General features: G+C 37.4%; 6 protein-coding genes across 6 annotated transcripts; 2 read left to right on the top strand and 4 right to left on the bottom strand.

Moving 5' to 3' along the window:
• Positions 1–1888: 1888 nt before the first annotated feature.
• On the bottom strand, positions 1889–3565 carry HXT3_1 (Low-affinity glucose transporter hxt3; the record flags this gene model as incomplete). The annotated part of the gene is made up of 1 exon (XM_041283170.1): positions 1889–3565. The coding sequence occupies one exon, from the start codon at positions 3563–3565 to the stop codon at positions 1889–1891; it is 1677 nt and encodes a 558-aa protein (XP_041136522.1).
• A 2912-nt stretch (positions 3566–6477) lies between these two features.
• Positions 6478–8392, bottom strand: TUF1 (translation elongation factor Tu; the record flags this gene model as incomplete). Its single annotated transcript, XM_041283169.1, has 3 exons — positions 6478–7703; positions 7908–7930; positions 8367–8392. The coding sequence occupies 3 exons, from the start codon at positions 8390–8392 to the stop codon at positions 6478–6480; spliced, it is 1275 nt and encodes a 424-aa protein (XP_041136521.1).
• Positions 8393–8479: 87 nt separating this feature from the next.
• On the bottom strand, positions 8480–10438 carry BRETT_004675 (uncharacterized protein; the record flags this gene model as incomplete). The annotated part of the gene is made up of 1 exon (XM_041283168.1): positions 8480–10438. The coding sequence occupies one exon, from the start codon at positions 10436–10438 to the stop codon at positions 8480–8482; it is 1959 nt and encodes a 652-aa protein (XP_041136520.1).
• Positions 10439–10917: 479 nt separating this feature from the next.
• Positions 10918–11481, bottom strand: FCF1 (rRNA-processing protein fcf1; the record flags this gene model as incomplete). The annotated part of the gene is made up of 1 exon (XM_041283167.1): positions 10918–11481. The coding sequence occupies one exon, from the start codon at positions 11479–11481 to the stop codon at positions 10918–10920; it is 564 nt and encodes a 187-aa protein (XP_041136519.1).
• A 330-nt stretch (positions 11482–11811) lies between these two features.
• BRETT_004673 (uncharacterized protein) lies at positions 11812–12558 on the top strand (the record flags this gene model as incomplete). Its single annotated transcript, XM_041283166.1, has 1 exon — positions 11812–12558. The coding sequence occupies one exon, from the start codon at positions 11812–11814 to the stop codon at positions 12556–12558; it is 747 nt and encodes a 248-aa protein (XP_041136518.1).
• A 195-nt stretch (positions 12559–12753) lies between these two features.
• On the top strand, positions 12754–14331 carry BRETT_004672 (uncharacterized protein; the record flags this gene model as incomplete). The annotated part of the gene is made up of 1 exon (XM_041283165.1): positions 12754–14331. One exon carries the CDS (start codon positions 12754–12756, stop codon positions 14329–14331), a length of 1578 nt encoding a protein of 525 aa, XP_041136517.1.
• Positions 14332–15134: the final 803 nt, after the last annotated feature.

Here is a 15134-nt window from a genome sequence, read left to right as displayed (position 1 = left end):
CTGTTTTGCTGTAGGCTCGTATTCATGAAGCATATACGTGTTTCGCCACTGCATGATAGATAATATGATACAAAATAGGCGCCGAGCCGACTCCGGAAAAATATACCAGATGGGTCATATATTCTGGAAATTCATTGAAAAAAATGGATTGCGGAGGATTCTTGACAGGCTGTGCAGTTCCGAGAAATGGTGTCAAGCGATATTACGGAATGAAGTTGACCGCAGTCCTTTTTTAAGCTAGGGTTCTTTGCGGAGAACACCCCGCATTGTTCCGGAAAATAGATTCGGATCCTGTTTGAACTGAGTAAAAAGCATATTTTATTCATTAACTAAGAATAGGTAGAATGTAGCTTACAATAACCTTAAAGTGTTTGTCTCTACTCGCACTTTGATAGTAAGAGCAATAAATTAGTTTAGGAAGCAATGCCTTAAAATTAATTACATTGGCTTGAGTTCTACAACTGAACATTCCATCAATTTTAGAAAACGTTATCCTCAAAGTAATTCCATACAATGTTCCGTTTCGCATCTTTATTTAATCCGGTCATCATTAATTCCGAAGATTAATTGGCACTTTGTTCTTAACCATCACGCAGTTAGCACATACAAGGTTTGTTTACAAGTTATGAAATACCTTCTACTGGATAATGAAGATGCTGTCACCTATCTTTTCCGAGAGTTCCGTGCCCAAATTTCATTCCCATTTTAAATTTTCCCGTTTGATTTTTCATTAAATTTTGTTTCACACTCCAGGATGTGTCCACCGCAGTAAAAGTTCGAACATTCCTCCATTAGAGTTGTTCACCCTTTAAATTTTTGTTCCTAAGGTGCCCCTTTAATAATTCAACCTTGTATCATCATTAACCGTTGTATTTTTACTGTACTTTCATACCTTTTCACAACCTATGGTCTACAGTTTTTTAATGTTTTAGGTACGGTTCCCCAAGCGAAACTGTACAGGAAAAAATTTTTGAGAGTTTATCCGTATTTCGGATTAATTTTTTAAGAGCCTACGGTTCACAAAGATCAGACTGAAAAAAAGTTGTACTTTTAAGTCTTGGCTGCCATTAGTTGCCTACTAATCGGTTGGATGGTTTCCCGAGAAATATCATGTTTAATCTATGTCAATGTTCATTCTAGAGGTTATTTGTTTCCGTATCGTTTGCTGTGAAACTTTGCATATTAGACTTTCCATAAAGGTATTGCATAAATCATCTTGCCTTCTTGTTTTTTAATGAGCATAATATCATCAGTTCTTCGCATATTTCGATAGATCTTTGTTTTCGTACTGCAAAAGTAAGCGAATTGTAAGTTTTGAATAATAAAGGCTTTAATTCATTAACAAAGGGGTTATCTTTTCGATGCATATCTGCATTTGCTTTCATTTCTCATCCATTTTTGACAAATTTTCGAATTAGAATATTTTAGGAAGTTCATCACAATTGATGCTATGTATTTAAACTAGAAATCTAATGCATCTCAAGTATATTTTTCATGAATATAGCAACAACTTAAATATCGATTAGGAATACAAAATTGAGATCTCCCCGAAATCTGTATTTTAACTTATTTCCGAGATCTTGGAATAATTGCGACTTGATGAATCAAAGTTCTTATCACATGCATACTAATGACATCAGTCAATTTTCGGGCAAATAAACCTCCTCGGATAATTTTATCAACCCAAAGTTAAGGTATATTCCGTAATGCAAGCTTAATTACGGTACAAATGACATTTTAAACTTCATGATAGCTTGACAAAAACGTTTATTAAAATTTAATCATTGAATAATCAATAAGAGTCATTAAATAATCATAAAAACTTCTCAAATCGGAGGGAAATAAATGAACAAGCAGTATAGCAATAACCTCAAAATCAAATAAAAAATTAAGCTTTCTGGGCGACCTCTCCCTCTTCAGCCAGTTCTTTAGCTTTATTAGCATTAGAAAACTTTGAGAGGAAGGCAGTACCTGGAGTGAAATGTCTGTAAAGCTCATCAACATCTTCCAATGAGAGACCTTTGGTTTCTGGAACACAGGTAGCAACGTAGAAAAATGCGAACACAACACATCCAAAGAACACGTAACCGTATGCAAAGTGAATAGCACCTGTAATGAATGGAGTGAAGAATGCAATCAAGAATCCCCATAGCCAGTTAGCAGACTGTGCCAATCCCATACCCTTAGCTCTGATTCTCAATGGATAAGTTTCGGAAACAACAACGTAAACAGTTGGGCCCCAGGTGGTAGCAAAGAAGAAAATGTACAAACATGCAAGGAAAATCATAGCGTCACCTGCAGATGTGTTTGGATCAACACCGTAAGCACCCTTGTATAAGGTCTTAACACCAAGAGAGGCAAAGATAACAAGACAAACAAGCATACCAACACAGCCAATAAGAAGCGTCCATCTTCTTCCAAACTTATCGACAATGTAAAGAGATGGGAAGGTGGATCCAAAGTTGACAACACCAAGAATGATAGATGTTTCAAACGAGTCTGTCAAACCAACAGACTTGAAAATCGTAGTACCGTAGTAGAAGAAATAGTTATCACCTGTCAATTGCTGAAGAGATTGAAGCATGATACCCATAACCAAACGGTAGAAAATCTTTGGCTTACCTGTGAACAACTCTCCCCAAGAAGCATTACCTGCAAGAGCTTCTGTCTCGATAGCATCAATAATACGGTTAACTTCCTGAAGAGTAAAGTCCGAATCTGGTGCACATTTGTTAACCTTACCAACTGATTTCTTGGCCTCTTCCATTCTCTTCTTCTCAATAAGGAATCTTGGTGATTCTGGCATCAAAGTCATACCGAAGATCATAAACAAAGCCCAAGCAAAGCAAAGACCTAATGGAATTCTCCACTGTCTGGAGTCATCATAGTTGTGATAAGTACCGTAATCAGTACAGTAACCCAAGAAGATACCCAAGGTGATCATCAACTGATACGATGAAACACATGTACCTCTGATAGCCTTTGGAGAAGTCTCGGAAATGAACATTGGGCACAAAATAGAAATCGAACCAACAGCAAAACCTGAAACAATTCTTCCAATGAAATATTGAATCCATGAACTGCTGGAAGCAATTTGGATGATAATACCAACAATGTAAATAACCATAGTAACCATCAAACCTTTCTTTCTTCCGTAAATATCACCTGTCTTAGCGAGTGTAACACCTCCGAAAGCACAACCAATGTTGAAAATGGAAACAATCAAACCTGTTCTGACCTTACTCAAGTAGTACTCGTTATCAGCATCAGACCATTGACCGAACCTTTTCAAGAAATCTGGCATGTTCACGAAACCGGAAATGGTACCCGTATCCCAACCAAAAACAAAACCACCGAATGCAATAAGAAGACACATCACACCAGCAAAAAGGTATGATGATTTATTTTCAACAGGAGCTGCCACTGGTTCAACAGGAGCTTCATCAAGTTCTTGCTTTAATTGATTTCTGTCCTCAAATGTGTCATCAGACGATAGTGCAGCTGCCTTCTTCTGACCAGTGTCTTGCTGGCCAGATGGTTTGGAGCTAATTTCCGAGGAAGACATAGTTACTAAAATATAAATTACTCTCTGATATTGAAAGAATAATCTGTGATGAGGGAAGAATTCTTTCTTTTCTACGTGCTGTATACATTGAAACTTCTGTTCAAAGTTTTGCGTATTTACCACTATTTATACCTGGGAAAACTGTGTAGTAAAGGATAGGAACCGGTTTAATTAGGCTGTGAGGAAAAACATTCTACGGGAAATCCTGTCAAGGCTGATTTCTGTGGGGTAAGTCGTGAACAATATGTCCCCATCACTTGCACAACTCCCATTGTTCAAATGTTTTTAAATCCCAGTCATTTCATTTTCAGCCGCATTGTATTCTTCTTGGCATTATTGTTGAAACTATCTCGGAAGCATGATTTTGTATGTCTCCACCTCAAAGTACAATGGAAATTGTTGTTCTTGCCTGAGTTGTTGTATAATATTTGAGCTAATATTCCCCACCATCACGGAAAAAGGTTTGATAAAGCAGCAGCAACAATGACATTCAACATACTATGTTGTAAGTTCATGAAATCGAATCATTTATCCTAATTCATAATGTGATTGTATGTATATTTTCCCTAGTATCAGCCTTACTTTTTTGATAAATATGGGCATTGATGTGAATTATGAAATTACCCTCAATCAATTGTTTGTTTGTACATCCTGTAGGCGACTTCTTGTAGGTTCTACAACTTAAGCAATACGGTTCCAAATGCGTGCTACCTAACCAACTCCGGAAAAAGATGCAGTGGAAATGCATAAAAAGGTTTACGGAGAATTTGTGGCAGGCTGTGCAGAAGGAAAAACTATTCTTCGCACGAGAGCGCGGGTAGTGCTAGACCGTAGCAGTTTTCTATATAAAATCTTGTGTGGAAAGTTATCGAGTTATTCTGGAAATTGGATTGTCCCCCAGGTTCGCTCCCCATTAAAAAAGCAGACTGCATTATTTTCTCGTAACAATCATTTTTATGGTTAATAAAATTTTTCTTTCGGATTAACTTATTTTTGTGTGTGTGTTACAGAGTTTGTAAACCCAAAATCTATTCATTCCCCGTTTTCAGAACAGAAGTCATTCGTTAGAACTACTAGCAATCATAGCTAAATTTTTGAAGCCCGCTAACCTAAAAGCAAATTTCTGAATCTTCCGGTTTTTTCCACTATTAATCCGGTTACCCACCCCTTCCTTTTCTGCTTTTGCAGGAAAGTTAAAATTGTACTATTTTACTCCTTACAAGCGTATTACTTGTACCAAGCCCCATCAATCGGATGATGTGGATATGAAAATTCTCTTCCGATAACAATTTTCCGGGCCGAGTTATATAGAAACTAATGGGAGGGAAAGCCTCACGATGCGGAAAAATGGAATATCAGCTAAGGAATAATTTTACTCTTGGTATCAATAACATATAACCAAGCCGCTTAAAGCAATGGATTTTCTTGAGGTATTGCTTTCCACTGAGGTATATATCCAAATATTATATCTATCCCAAGAATTATTAGTAAAAAAAAATCATCACCACTTCCTTTTACTTTTCTGTGGTCTTCCTCCTCTATATTGCCGGATTGTATGCTTGTTTTACCCTGTTTTGACGTGGAAGCAGCCTAAAGAAATAGAAGCCGTGTTTATTCCGTGCATTCCATATCGATTAATTATTTATTTGACCTGTGCTGTGCGCACACACCATGCTGCGCAAATTTTTATTTTTATTGTATGAATTCTTTTTGCTTTTCTGCGACTTTTCTCTTCTTTTTTTTGGAAGCACACGGAGATTTCGACTATTAGGAAAGCTTTTGTGTGATGCTGCTTTCCGTTTTCCCATAAAATTTTTTCAATAAAGAAAAAAAATTTGCATATTGCCAAGGAAATAAAAACACCCCACTATACCGGAAATAACAGTTTTCAACCGCAGAACCTATTTTTTCGCGCAAGTGTTGTACTAAAAATACATATTATTTTCACAGAGGAGAATTAATCCGTAGGCATTGCTGCAATTACTTGTTTCCGTTTTTGTCCGGTGTTTCGGCAGACGACATGGGGCAAGAAATATCTGCTCATTGATTCGTCAATCGGTGAGGTTTCAATTCAGGTGTTCGGATGTGATAGGATCACAATTTTGTCAAGAGCAAAATGTAACAATTTTGCAGCGTCTACACTCCTATTGTTTCCACAATCAGTTCAAATTTAGCCATGTTTCGCAGAATGTACGGATTTCCGGGAAAGGCCTTGAAGGATCGTAAGTTCGTGATCAAACTATTCAATCCGTGTTTCATCAATTCCTAAAAGCACCACCCCTTCTACACTTTTAAGCGATTGTGTGCATTCCGATGAAAATAAGTACATAGTAATCACGGAAATACTTGTAGGAGTTCATGAATCTGTTTGTTTTTCACACATGTAAAAAATAATCTTCCACTGGAGAATATCCATATTTGACCCCGAGTTCTTTACAGTGTGGAGAAACCTGCTGCTTACTCTACTACCTCTGGAAGTAATTTCCCGTTTTATTGTTCTCCACAACCTACGGCAATTCCTATTGGATTGAATAAAATGTATATTGATTGTTGTCCCCCTTAAAAGCCGGCTTCGTTATGTGTATATACAGAAAATATGTCCGTCCTGCTGGTGCACGGTTGTTTTGCCGAGCAAGGCAACCGGCACTTATAAAGGAAGAGAATTACACTCTTTGAAAGGAGCAAAAAAGACGCTGTCAAAAGGCATTCATGAGCAAAGATAGCCATCATGATAGAGACGAGATAGACGAAGAGGCTGGGGAAAAAAAGTGAAAAAAAAGAAAAAGCTAACAAAGATCGGAAACATATAAATAAAGAGCAGCTAACAGATGGCAGCAAACGCCGGAAAAAACACAGAAACTGCATCATGTGCATTTATACGTTTGTGTGTGTTCTTCGACATGCGTTCTCGTTTATTTTTCATAAACCCTGGTGATCATACCAGTACCGACGGTTTTTCCGGACTCTCTCAAGTTGAATCTCTGACCATGCTCCATGACAATTGGATACAACAACTCGAGAACCATCTCAACATTGTCTCCTGGCATGACCTGCTTCGAGTGGTCCTTTTCGGTGCTTGGGAACTTCAAAGTAACGTTCACATTGGAAGTCCTCAAGTACATCTGAGGCCTGTAGTTCTCGCCAAATGGTGTGTGTCTTCCTCCCTCTTCCTTAGTCAAGATGTAGATGGATGCCAAGCACTTCTGGTAGGCCTTGCAGCTACCTGGCTCGGCCAAAACCATACCTCTGGTGACCTGATCCTTCTTCACACCTCTCAGCAAAATACCTGGAGTGTCACCAGCTTCAGCCTCACCCAAAGACTTGTGATACATCTCAATAGAAGTGACGGTGGTCTTTAGAGGCTTCTCTTTTCCTCCCAGGACCTCAATTTCCTGACCTGGCTTCAAGATACCCCTTTCAACAGTACCAGAAACGACGGTACCTCTACCGGAAATAGAGAAAACCTCGTCTATTGGCATCATAAATGGCTTTTCCAAGTCTCTCTTTGGAGTTGGGATCCACGAGTCGATGGCATCCAACAGTTTCAAAACAGATTCCTTTCCGATCTTGTCCTCCTTGCCTTGCAAAGCCATTAGGGCTGATCCAAAGATAACAGGAGTGTGCTCACCGTCAAAACCGTACTCGGTCAATAGGTCACGCATCTCCATTTCAACCAATTCAAGCATTTCCTTGTCATCAACCTGATCGACCTTGTTGACATAAACCACAACCTTCTGAACACCAACTTGTCTGGCCAAAAGTAAGTGCTCTCTGGTTTGAGGCATCGATCCATCAGTAGCAGCAACAACAATAATTGCACCATCCATCTGAGCAGCACCTGTAATCATGTTCTTGATGTAATCCTGATGGCCCGGGCAGTCCACATGCGAGTAATGTCTCTTATCAGTTTCGTATTCAACATGGGCAGTGGAAATAGTGATACCTCTTGCTTTTTCTTCTGGGGCCTTATCGATCGACGAGTAGTCCAAGAACTTAGCATCACCTTTTTCCGAAAGAATCTTCGTAATTGCAGCGGTCAAGGTTGTCTTACCATGGTCAACATGGCCAATTGTACCTATGTTGACGTGTGGCTTGTTTCTTGTGAAGGTGGCTGCGAATCTGACTTTTGAAGCAGAAACTGATACAAATAGTGTTTTATGTTAGTATACATCTTTGAAAGCCAGAGCAATGTACATGTCAATGGGAAAAAATAATGGCCCTGTAGATTACCAAATGCGATCCACCAGTAGGCTCACGATGTTGAAAGTATGCTCAATTTTCCCCCTTATTGAGCATTATCGCACACATACAACGCATTCTTTTCAAAATTGTCAATACTTACGTGTCTGCTTGAAAATTCCAGTTCTGGCAACACGAAATGCGTTCGAAAGTAAACGTCCATACATCATCTCCAAACTACTTGCACCTTTTATGTATAACTATGTTCCCCTAAACTAATTAATTATGCTCTTAGTGTTGTGTGTCTGATGATTATGGTTTAATGTAAAATGTTCGCTAAGAATCAGACCCCACCCTTTTTTTCTCGCAAATGAAAACCATCAGAAATTCAATCTTTGCACGCCTTGCCAATTAGTCGAAAAATGAAAAAAATTTTCCCCGAGGCACTAAGGTCTTTCCAATTTCCCACTAATCAGGTAGAAAGCAAATTAAAACAAGGCTGCCAATCTCAGTCTACTGAAATTACGTAATATTATCATAAATTAAGGCTATAAAGAAAAGTCAAACTTTCAGAGCCTGTGGTATTTATTCGTATGACATCTTGCCATCACATTCTTTCTACCGATTAACAGTCCATTGTTCTAGCATGTTGACAAATTCAACAATCAATAAGAAATTCGTTACTGTTAAGGCATATATATATCAAACTGGTCTGTAATTAAGTAGATGTGTTTCTCAATCAATCAAGTCCTCCCCTATCTGAGTTTCATCACCTTCTCCTGCTTCTTTGTCAGATATATTCATGTCATCTTCCTGTTCTATGTTTTCATGCTCTTTCTTATATTCTTGTAATTCTGTTTCTAGTTGATTGTTGTCTTTTTCAATAAACTTTTCAAGATTGGTGTTCTTAGCAGGTTCTGACTTAGCCTCAAATACCGATTTCCTCACATAAATCAAAACCATTCCTCTTTCAAATGTTGTCTTAGAGTACACCCTAACTTGACTTTGAAGTTCTTGGAATGGCATTTCCTCATATTCGTAGTTGTTCATACCGTCGAAAAAGTAGCATCGCCATATGTTGTGGTCATGCTCCGACAACACACAGAATTGTTGATCATTCAAGATAATTCCCACAAGTATCCACGGCTCAAGAGATTCTGTTTCGGTCCCTAAAATCTTCTCAACATCGAATATATCAATTTGTTGCTCCTTTGAAATTTGCTCCAATTTCATAGCATCCTCCTTGATTGTTTTATTTATGTGGTCTCTTATTGAAGTAAGTTCATTTACCGCCTGGGAATATGACAAATTAGGCGCTATTCCCGCATTTTCGCTGCTTTCCTTAAACTTTTCCTCATTCGTGTCTATCTTCTCTTGCCCTTTTGCATCTTCCTTCTGTTTCGACTCTCTCGCTAAATAATTGATTGTACCCTCAAGCATTGAGTTTACTTTCTTGCCTTTGAATGATCTTAGTCGGAGCATCTCGGAAGTTATTTCTGCAGATTTCTTTCGCAAAGCCTTTAATTGTTCGATTTTTTCCTTTATAAGATCCTCATGAGGCGCTGTGTATATTTGTGGATAAAATTTCTGTGATAGCTGATAGCCGCCGGATATATTCTGCCCGTCCGCATCAAATACGAAAGTAAGGATATCGCTCGGTCTAATCATCCTGTTTTTTCCAATATTAGAAAAATCTCTGCCCCAGAAAAGACGATGCATTATTCCATATACGGTTGAATGAAAGTAACTTGGCTCAATGGTAAAGCATTGGTGAGATTCCTGATGCTCTGAAGTTAATGAGAGTATTTTTGTTTCAAATAGTTTTGAAAGCGGTTTTTCAAAATCGCAGTTTGTCGTAGAGAGAATATCAGTCAATTGTTTGTACAGAAACGAGACGAATTCAAAAACAGACTCATAACCTTCACCCACTATTTCGGAAATAGCGTCAGACAAAAGCTTTGTGGTGGCATATGCCCTTTCTGAATCGTAGCTCAAAAAGGCAACCAACCTTTGGATTTCTTGTAGTGCTAATGAATCTGGTAGACAAGGTTGTCCTTTCCACCAATTGGCGCTAAAGCCATAATTAAAAAACTCGTGCTTCAATATGATATCCCTAAGAGAAGGTATCTGAGCAAATATCATTAAAACTGGAGCCATATAACCCTCAAATGTGTCACTTCCTAATGGAATAAGCACGCCTGGAACATTTGGTAGTCTTTTCTCTCTTAGTACATCCTCAAGCATATTATACTCCCCTGCAGAGATATCTTCCATGTTTTCGGAACTCCAACCCATCATATTTCCACCCGTGCCTTCACCACTACTACTGTCTAAGTTCACGTAGTCCATTTTACTTTCATGAATGTTATCACTGTCATCCAATTGAATGGGAGCCCTCTCATAGCTCTTATATTTTGAAAGCGTATTCTTTAGATCATCATCAATCTCAATTGGTGCAGACATATGACTTCCAAGCTCAACATTCCGGGAATCATTACCATGTTGAAAATTGTTTTCTTCGTTGTATTTTGCTTGAACTGCCTCGTTATAATTAGGAGGGTCCGGATCGTTTTTGGAATAAATTGAGTTGATCGCGGCATCTAGTTGGTTTCCTGTTTCTTCAAGTGCCTTCTTGGCAATATCTGTCTCAATTCCCATGTCAACAAGCCGGGATATATTCTCGTCCAAAGACATGATGCAGTTGTTACGTTTTTTCAGCTGGGATCTTTCAGTAAATCGAAACTGTCTTTTTTGTCTCTGAATTTGCTAAACCCTTTGCAGTCCACCCTGTTTTTACCTTAATATAATAGCCAGGAAATTATCTTTGAATGAATTGTTCTTGATCACAGGAGAAAGGATTGAAGAGTTCAGTTTCTGTAGCATCAGTCTATTTAGTTTCTCGACTTCCAATCTTTTTTCCCCTCATTTTTTTCTTTGCTTTTTCTCGTTTGGGTCTATCTGATGAGGAACCATATTCTAAATCGTCTGATCTGATCCGACTTACTTCTGATAAAAGCAAAGTCCATGCTCTTCATTTTAAGAGTTTAATTTTACATCCCCCAACCCGAGCAATAAATACTACTAGAAAAGAAAAGTCTATTGAGTGAAACTATAGTGTACATGTATAAAATGCGAGAAGGTGGAAACAGTTGCTTCCAATGTAGATTGGCAGATTAAAAAACATCTGGGAGCCTTTCAATAACATAAGAGTGCGCACCCACACTCATTATTGGAATTCCAGGAACCTTTCTTATTCTTCTTTTAAGATCGGCATCATTCGTCGCCACTATGTAGCATTTATGCTCCATAACTCTGTGAACCAAGCAATCATCTGCATAAGTTCCTTTGTGTGTGCATGTCAAACGTTTAATCCTGGGATCTTTAGCAAGTGTAAGGGCAATTCTATATCTGGGTCCAAGCTTCTCCAACTCTGCAACAACACAGTCGGTAACCATTGGAATGCACTTCGCATACAGGCAATCCATCATTCCACGTACTATGTCTATTTTCTTCTGAATACTGAAATTGAAGAAGTTTGTATCCAAAAGAATTTGATATGGTGGCTTTATAGCTTCGTTATATTGAAAGAAAAGAGCCGAGGAGACTTGAGGCACCTGTCTGACTAATTCCTTATCATCTTCCTTGGGTTTCTTACTCTGATTCTTTTTTAATCTGGCATCATTCTTGCTTATCATACGTTTCACCTTATATCTTCTGGTCTTTCTGGCTTTACCCATCCTGAAATTACGTTAGACGTTCTAAAGTCTCTCTGTTATATCGCTGACGATTTAAACAAGTACGACCTTCAAACATGTATCAGAAGTATTGAATAAAGTCATGTCATCACATCAGATGAAAGCTTTTCAGTTGGTCAAAAATTTTTACCTCGAAAAAAAAAGTTTTCCTGAATAAGCTAAGCGACTTTAGAACAACAAAAAGGGAAAATAATACAAGGACTTAAAAAATTCTGAGAAAGTTGCTTTCCTTATACTATCTTTCTTGAACTATATCCTTCAAAGCATTTTTTCAACTATATATAGGTAACGTATTACCCAGTTAAATTTGGTATGGAAACAAGAATACAAGCAGAGGATTCGTTCGAAACTCCTCATTATGCATTGCCCACATATTCCTTTTTAATGAAAAGTACATGCGGTAGTCCACAGAGCGAGAACAAAAGAAGCAGCCCAGAAAGACTTTCACCAAAAGCAAAAGGCTATGATTCTGATTATGATCTAACAATCGCCACTTCAAAATTAAATGAACTTAGTTTCAGGGAAAATAGCATACGTGGAAAGCACAAGAACGAGAAGTTCTGTAAACAAAAAGCTAATGCTACCGGCAAGGAGAACGGTTTAAAGAGAAAACAAAATATAGTCTATGAAGATAGCCTCCATGATACAAAAACTGAAGTTAAACAGGTTTCAACAACCCAAAATGAAATTTCTGATACTGAAATGAACGGTAAATTTACATTTTCGGAAAGGAGCAAACAAAGTGCTGTATTTACTAAACAAGCACCAGACTTTGAAACAGAATATCCTAATATTATAGGTATTGCAAAATCACAAATCGAGGCCTGTAGAAAAATTCTAGGGGAAAAAGAAAATAAAATCAGTTTATTACACTACCCACAAGATTTCTCAACTAGAAATAAGTGCTGCTGCTTAACATGTTCTGTTAATCCTGGTCAGTTCTTTGATGTTCTTACAAAGTACAAGCATAAAGGTATTCCCCCTCAGGAATATACAAAATTGCTTGATTCGTATATAATGCTTTGGAGAACGCTCAGAAAATTGGAGCATTCTGATTAGCAATATGAACCAGAACACGATTATTAAAAAATGGATGGTACCAAATTAAACAGAACACTGCTAGTTTTAATCAAGTATAAAAGAGTGGCTTATCACCCAGGATCAGTTACGATTCCAATGCCATCCCATATTCAGTCCTCTACTTTTTATCTACATAAAACATTAAAATAAATTATATTCTCATAATAAGTTATCATGACAAAAGATATTAAGGAATCTTCTAACTACCTTTCTGCATCATTGTTGACATTACTTGTTGCATTTGGAGGTTTCATTTTTGGATGGGATACTGGAACTATCTCTGGTTTTGTCAATGACCAGGATTTCATTCGCCGATTCGGGAAAATAAATTCTTCAACAAACGCCTACGAGTTAAGTGATCTCAGAACTGGATTGATTGTGTCCATTTTTAACATTGGTTGTGCTTTTGGTGGTTTGTTCCTAAGTAAAACTGGAGATTATTGGGGAAGAAAGAAAGGTTTGTTCATTACCATGATTGTTTATATTGTGGGTATTGTTATTCAAATTTTCTCAGCATGGTCCTGGATACAATACTTTGTTGGAAGAATTGTAGCAGGCCTTGCTGTTGGATCGATCTCGGTTCTTTGTCCAATGTTCATTTCAGAAACAGCTCCAAAGGCTATCCGAGGAGCATTAGTTTCATCCTACCAATTAATGGTCACCGCGGGAATCTTTATCGGTTATTGTGTTGACTATGGAGTGTATCATAACTTTACCGATTCCAGACAGTGGAGAATACCTCTTGGATTGGGTTTCTTGTGGGCTTTGTTGATGATTACAGGTATGGCTTTTATGCCAGAGTCACCAAGATATTTGGTTTCCATAGGTTATCCGGAACACGCAAAAGTTTCCATTTCAAAGATCAATGGCACTTCAACTCGTTCCGATTTCACCATCAGGGAGTGCAGAGCAATAGAAAATTCCGTGCAAATGGAAAAAGAAATTGGATCTGCTTCTTGGAAAGAAATGATTACCGGCAAGCCAAAGATCTTCTACAGGCTTTGGATTGGCATAATTCTACAATCACTTCAACAATTGACCGGTTGCAATTATTTCTTTTATTATGGTACTACAATTTTCAAGTCTGTTGGTCTTGATGATTCTTTCGCCACATCAATAATTCTTGGAGCTATCAACTTCGCCTCTTCATTTATTGCTCTTTATACAATAGATAAGATGGGGCGGAGAAAAGTTCTCATTATCGGTGCTGCTGGAATGGCTATCTGTGAAGTTGTCTATGCTGCTATAGGATCACAGTTACTTTATCCAAAAGAATTCGGTGTCAATCCTAATCAGCAGGTTGGAAATACGATGATAGTCTTTGCGTGCCTTTTCATTTTCTTTTTTGCTGTTACCTGGGGACCCGGTGTTTTCGTTGTTGTCTCTGAAACATATCCACTTCGTATTAAATCCAAAGGAATGGGTTTGGCTCAATCGGCTAACTGGTTGTGGAATTTCTTTATTGCATTCTTTACACCTAGAATAACCAACTCTATTCACTTTTCTTATGGTTATGTGTTCTTTGGTTGCAATGTTTTTGCTCTTTTTTTTGTTCTCTTTTTTGTTCCTGAAACAAAAGATTTTTCTTTAGAAATGGTTGATAGTCTTTATGAAAGTTATCAGCCTGGCCCAATGTATTTAAAGAAGAATCGTTTTGCTCGCAAGGAGCTTTTAGAACATACACCAGAGCCCGAGATCCTGAATACTGATTTTTCCAAATTGGATATTAGTTTAAGTAATATTTCTGCTTAAGCTGATAATTCTTGTTACTGTTTTTGTTTATATATAACATAATTCCTTACTAATTTTAATTCTAAAAACCCACCTTCAACTTTGTAGGTGAATTTGACGCTTTACGACATAGGAATTGGTTGTCATTTTTTTTTGACATTTTCGATTTCTGAATCTTAATTTCAAAAAATATATACAGATCTCTTAATCCTAATGGTGCTAAATGACAGATCATTAATGTAGCACAACTTCTGGCTTGACTTTAAGCATTAATATGAATGCAATGGGATTTTTTAGTTTCTCGCAAGAGAAATCAAGGAGCAAAAAAGCACTATTAAATCAATTGTCTGTATCAACTGCAAAAATACAATTCTTGAAAAAATTAAAAGAATTCGGAGTATTTAGATAATATATAACATTCATATATTTTGTCTGGAAGATAAAACGATACCTTGTTAAAGTTATACCTGTAAGATCTTTGGTGTTGGTTTGATACTTTTTGAACGTACATATTAAGTTAAAGTTCCCAAGATGGGAAACATTTCCTTTTGACACCGCAACTTTTAGGCCAAACATTGAGTTATGAAAAGCAGTAACATATTTCTTGTCAAAAAATAAAGAACAGTCTATTATTCCTTGCTAAATAATAGCATTCGCGCTTTATTTTAATGCATATTAGAAGATTAGAAGCATACTTTTAAACGCGTAAGTAATTACGTGATGCTTTTTGTGAAATTTACCACCTACAATGAATAGAGCTTACTCTGAACTTTATTTGAAATAGTAGCCCTAGCTTCTTTATTGAATTAGAAAATGAAGTGTAA

Source organism: Brettanomyces bruxellensis, chromosome 7 (genome assembly GCF_011074885.1).
Source record: "Brettanomyces bruxellensis chromosome 7, complete sequence".
Taxonomy (NCBI): domain Eukaryota; kingdom Fungi; phylum Ascomycota; class Pichiomycetes; order Pichiales; family Pichiaceae; genus Brettanomyces; species Brettanomyces bruxellensis.
Note: the sequence above shows the minus strand (reverse complement) of the source record. Positions and strands in the feature narration are given on the sequence as shown.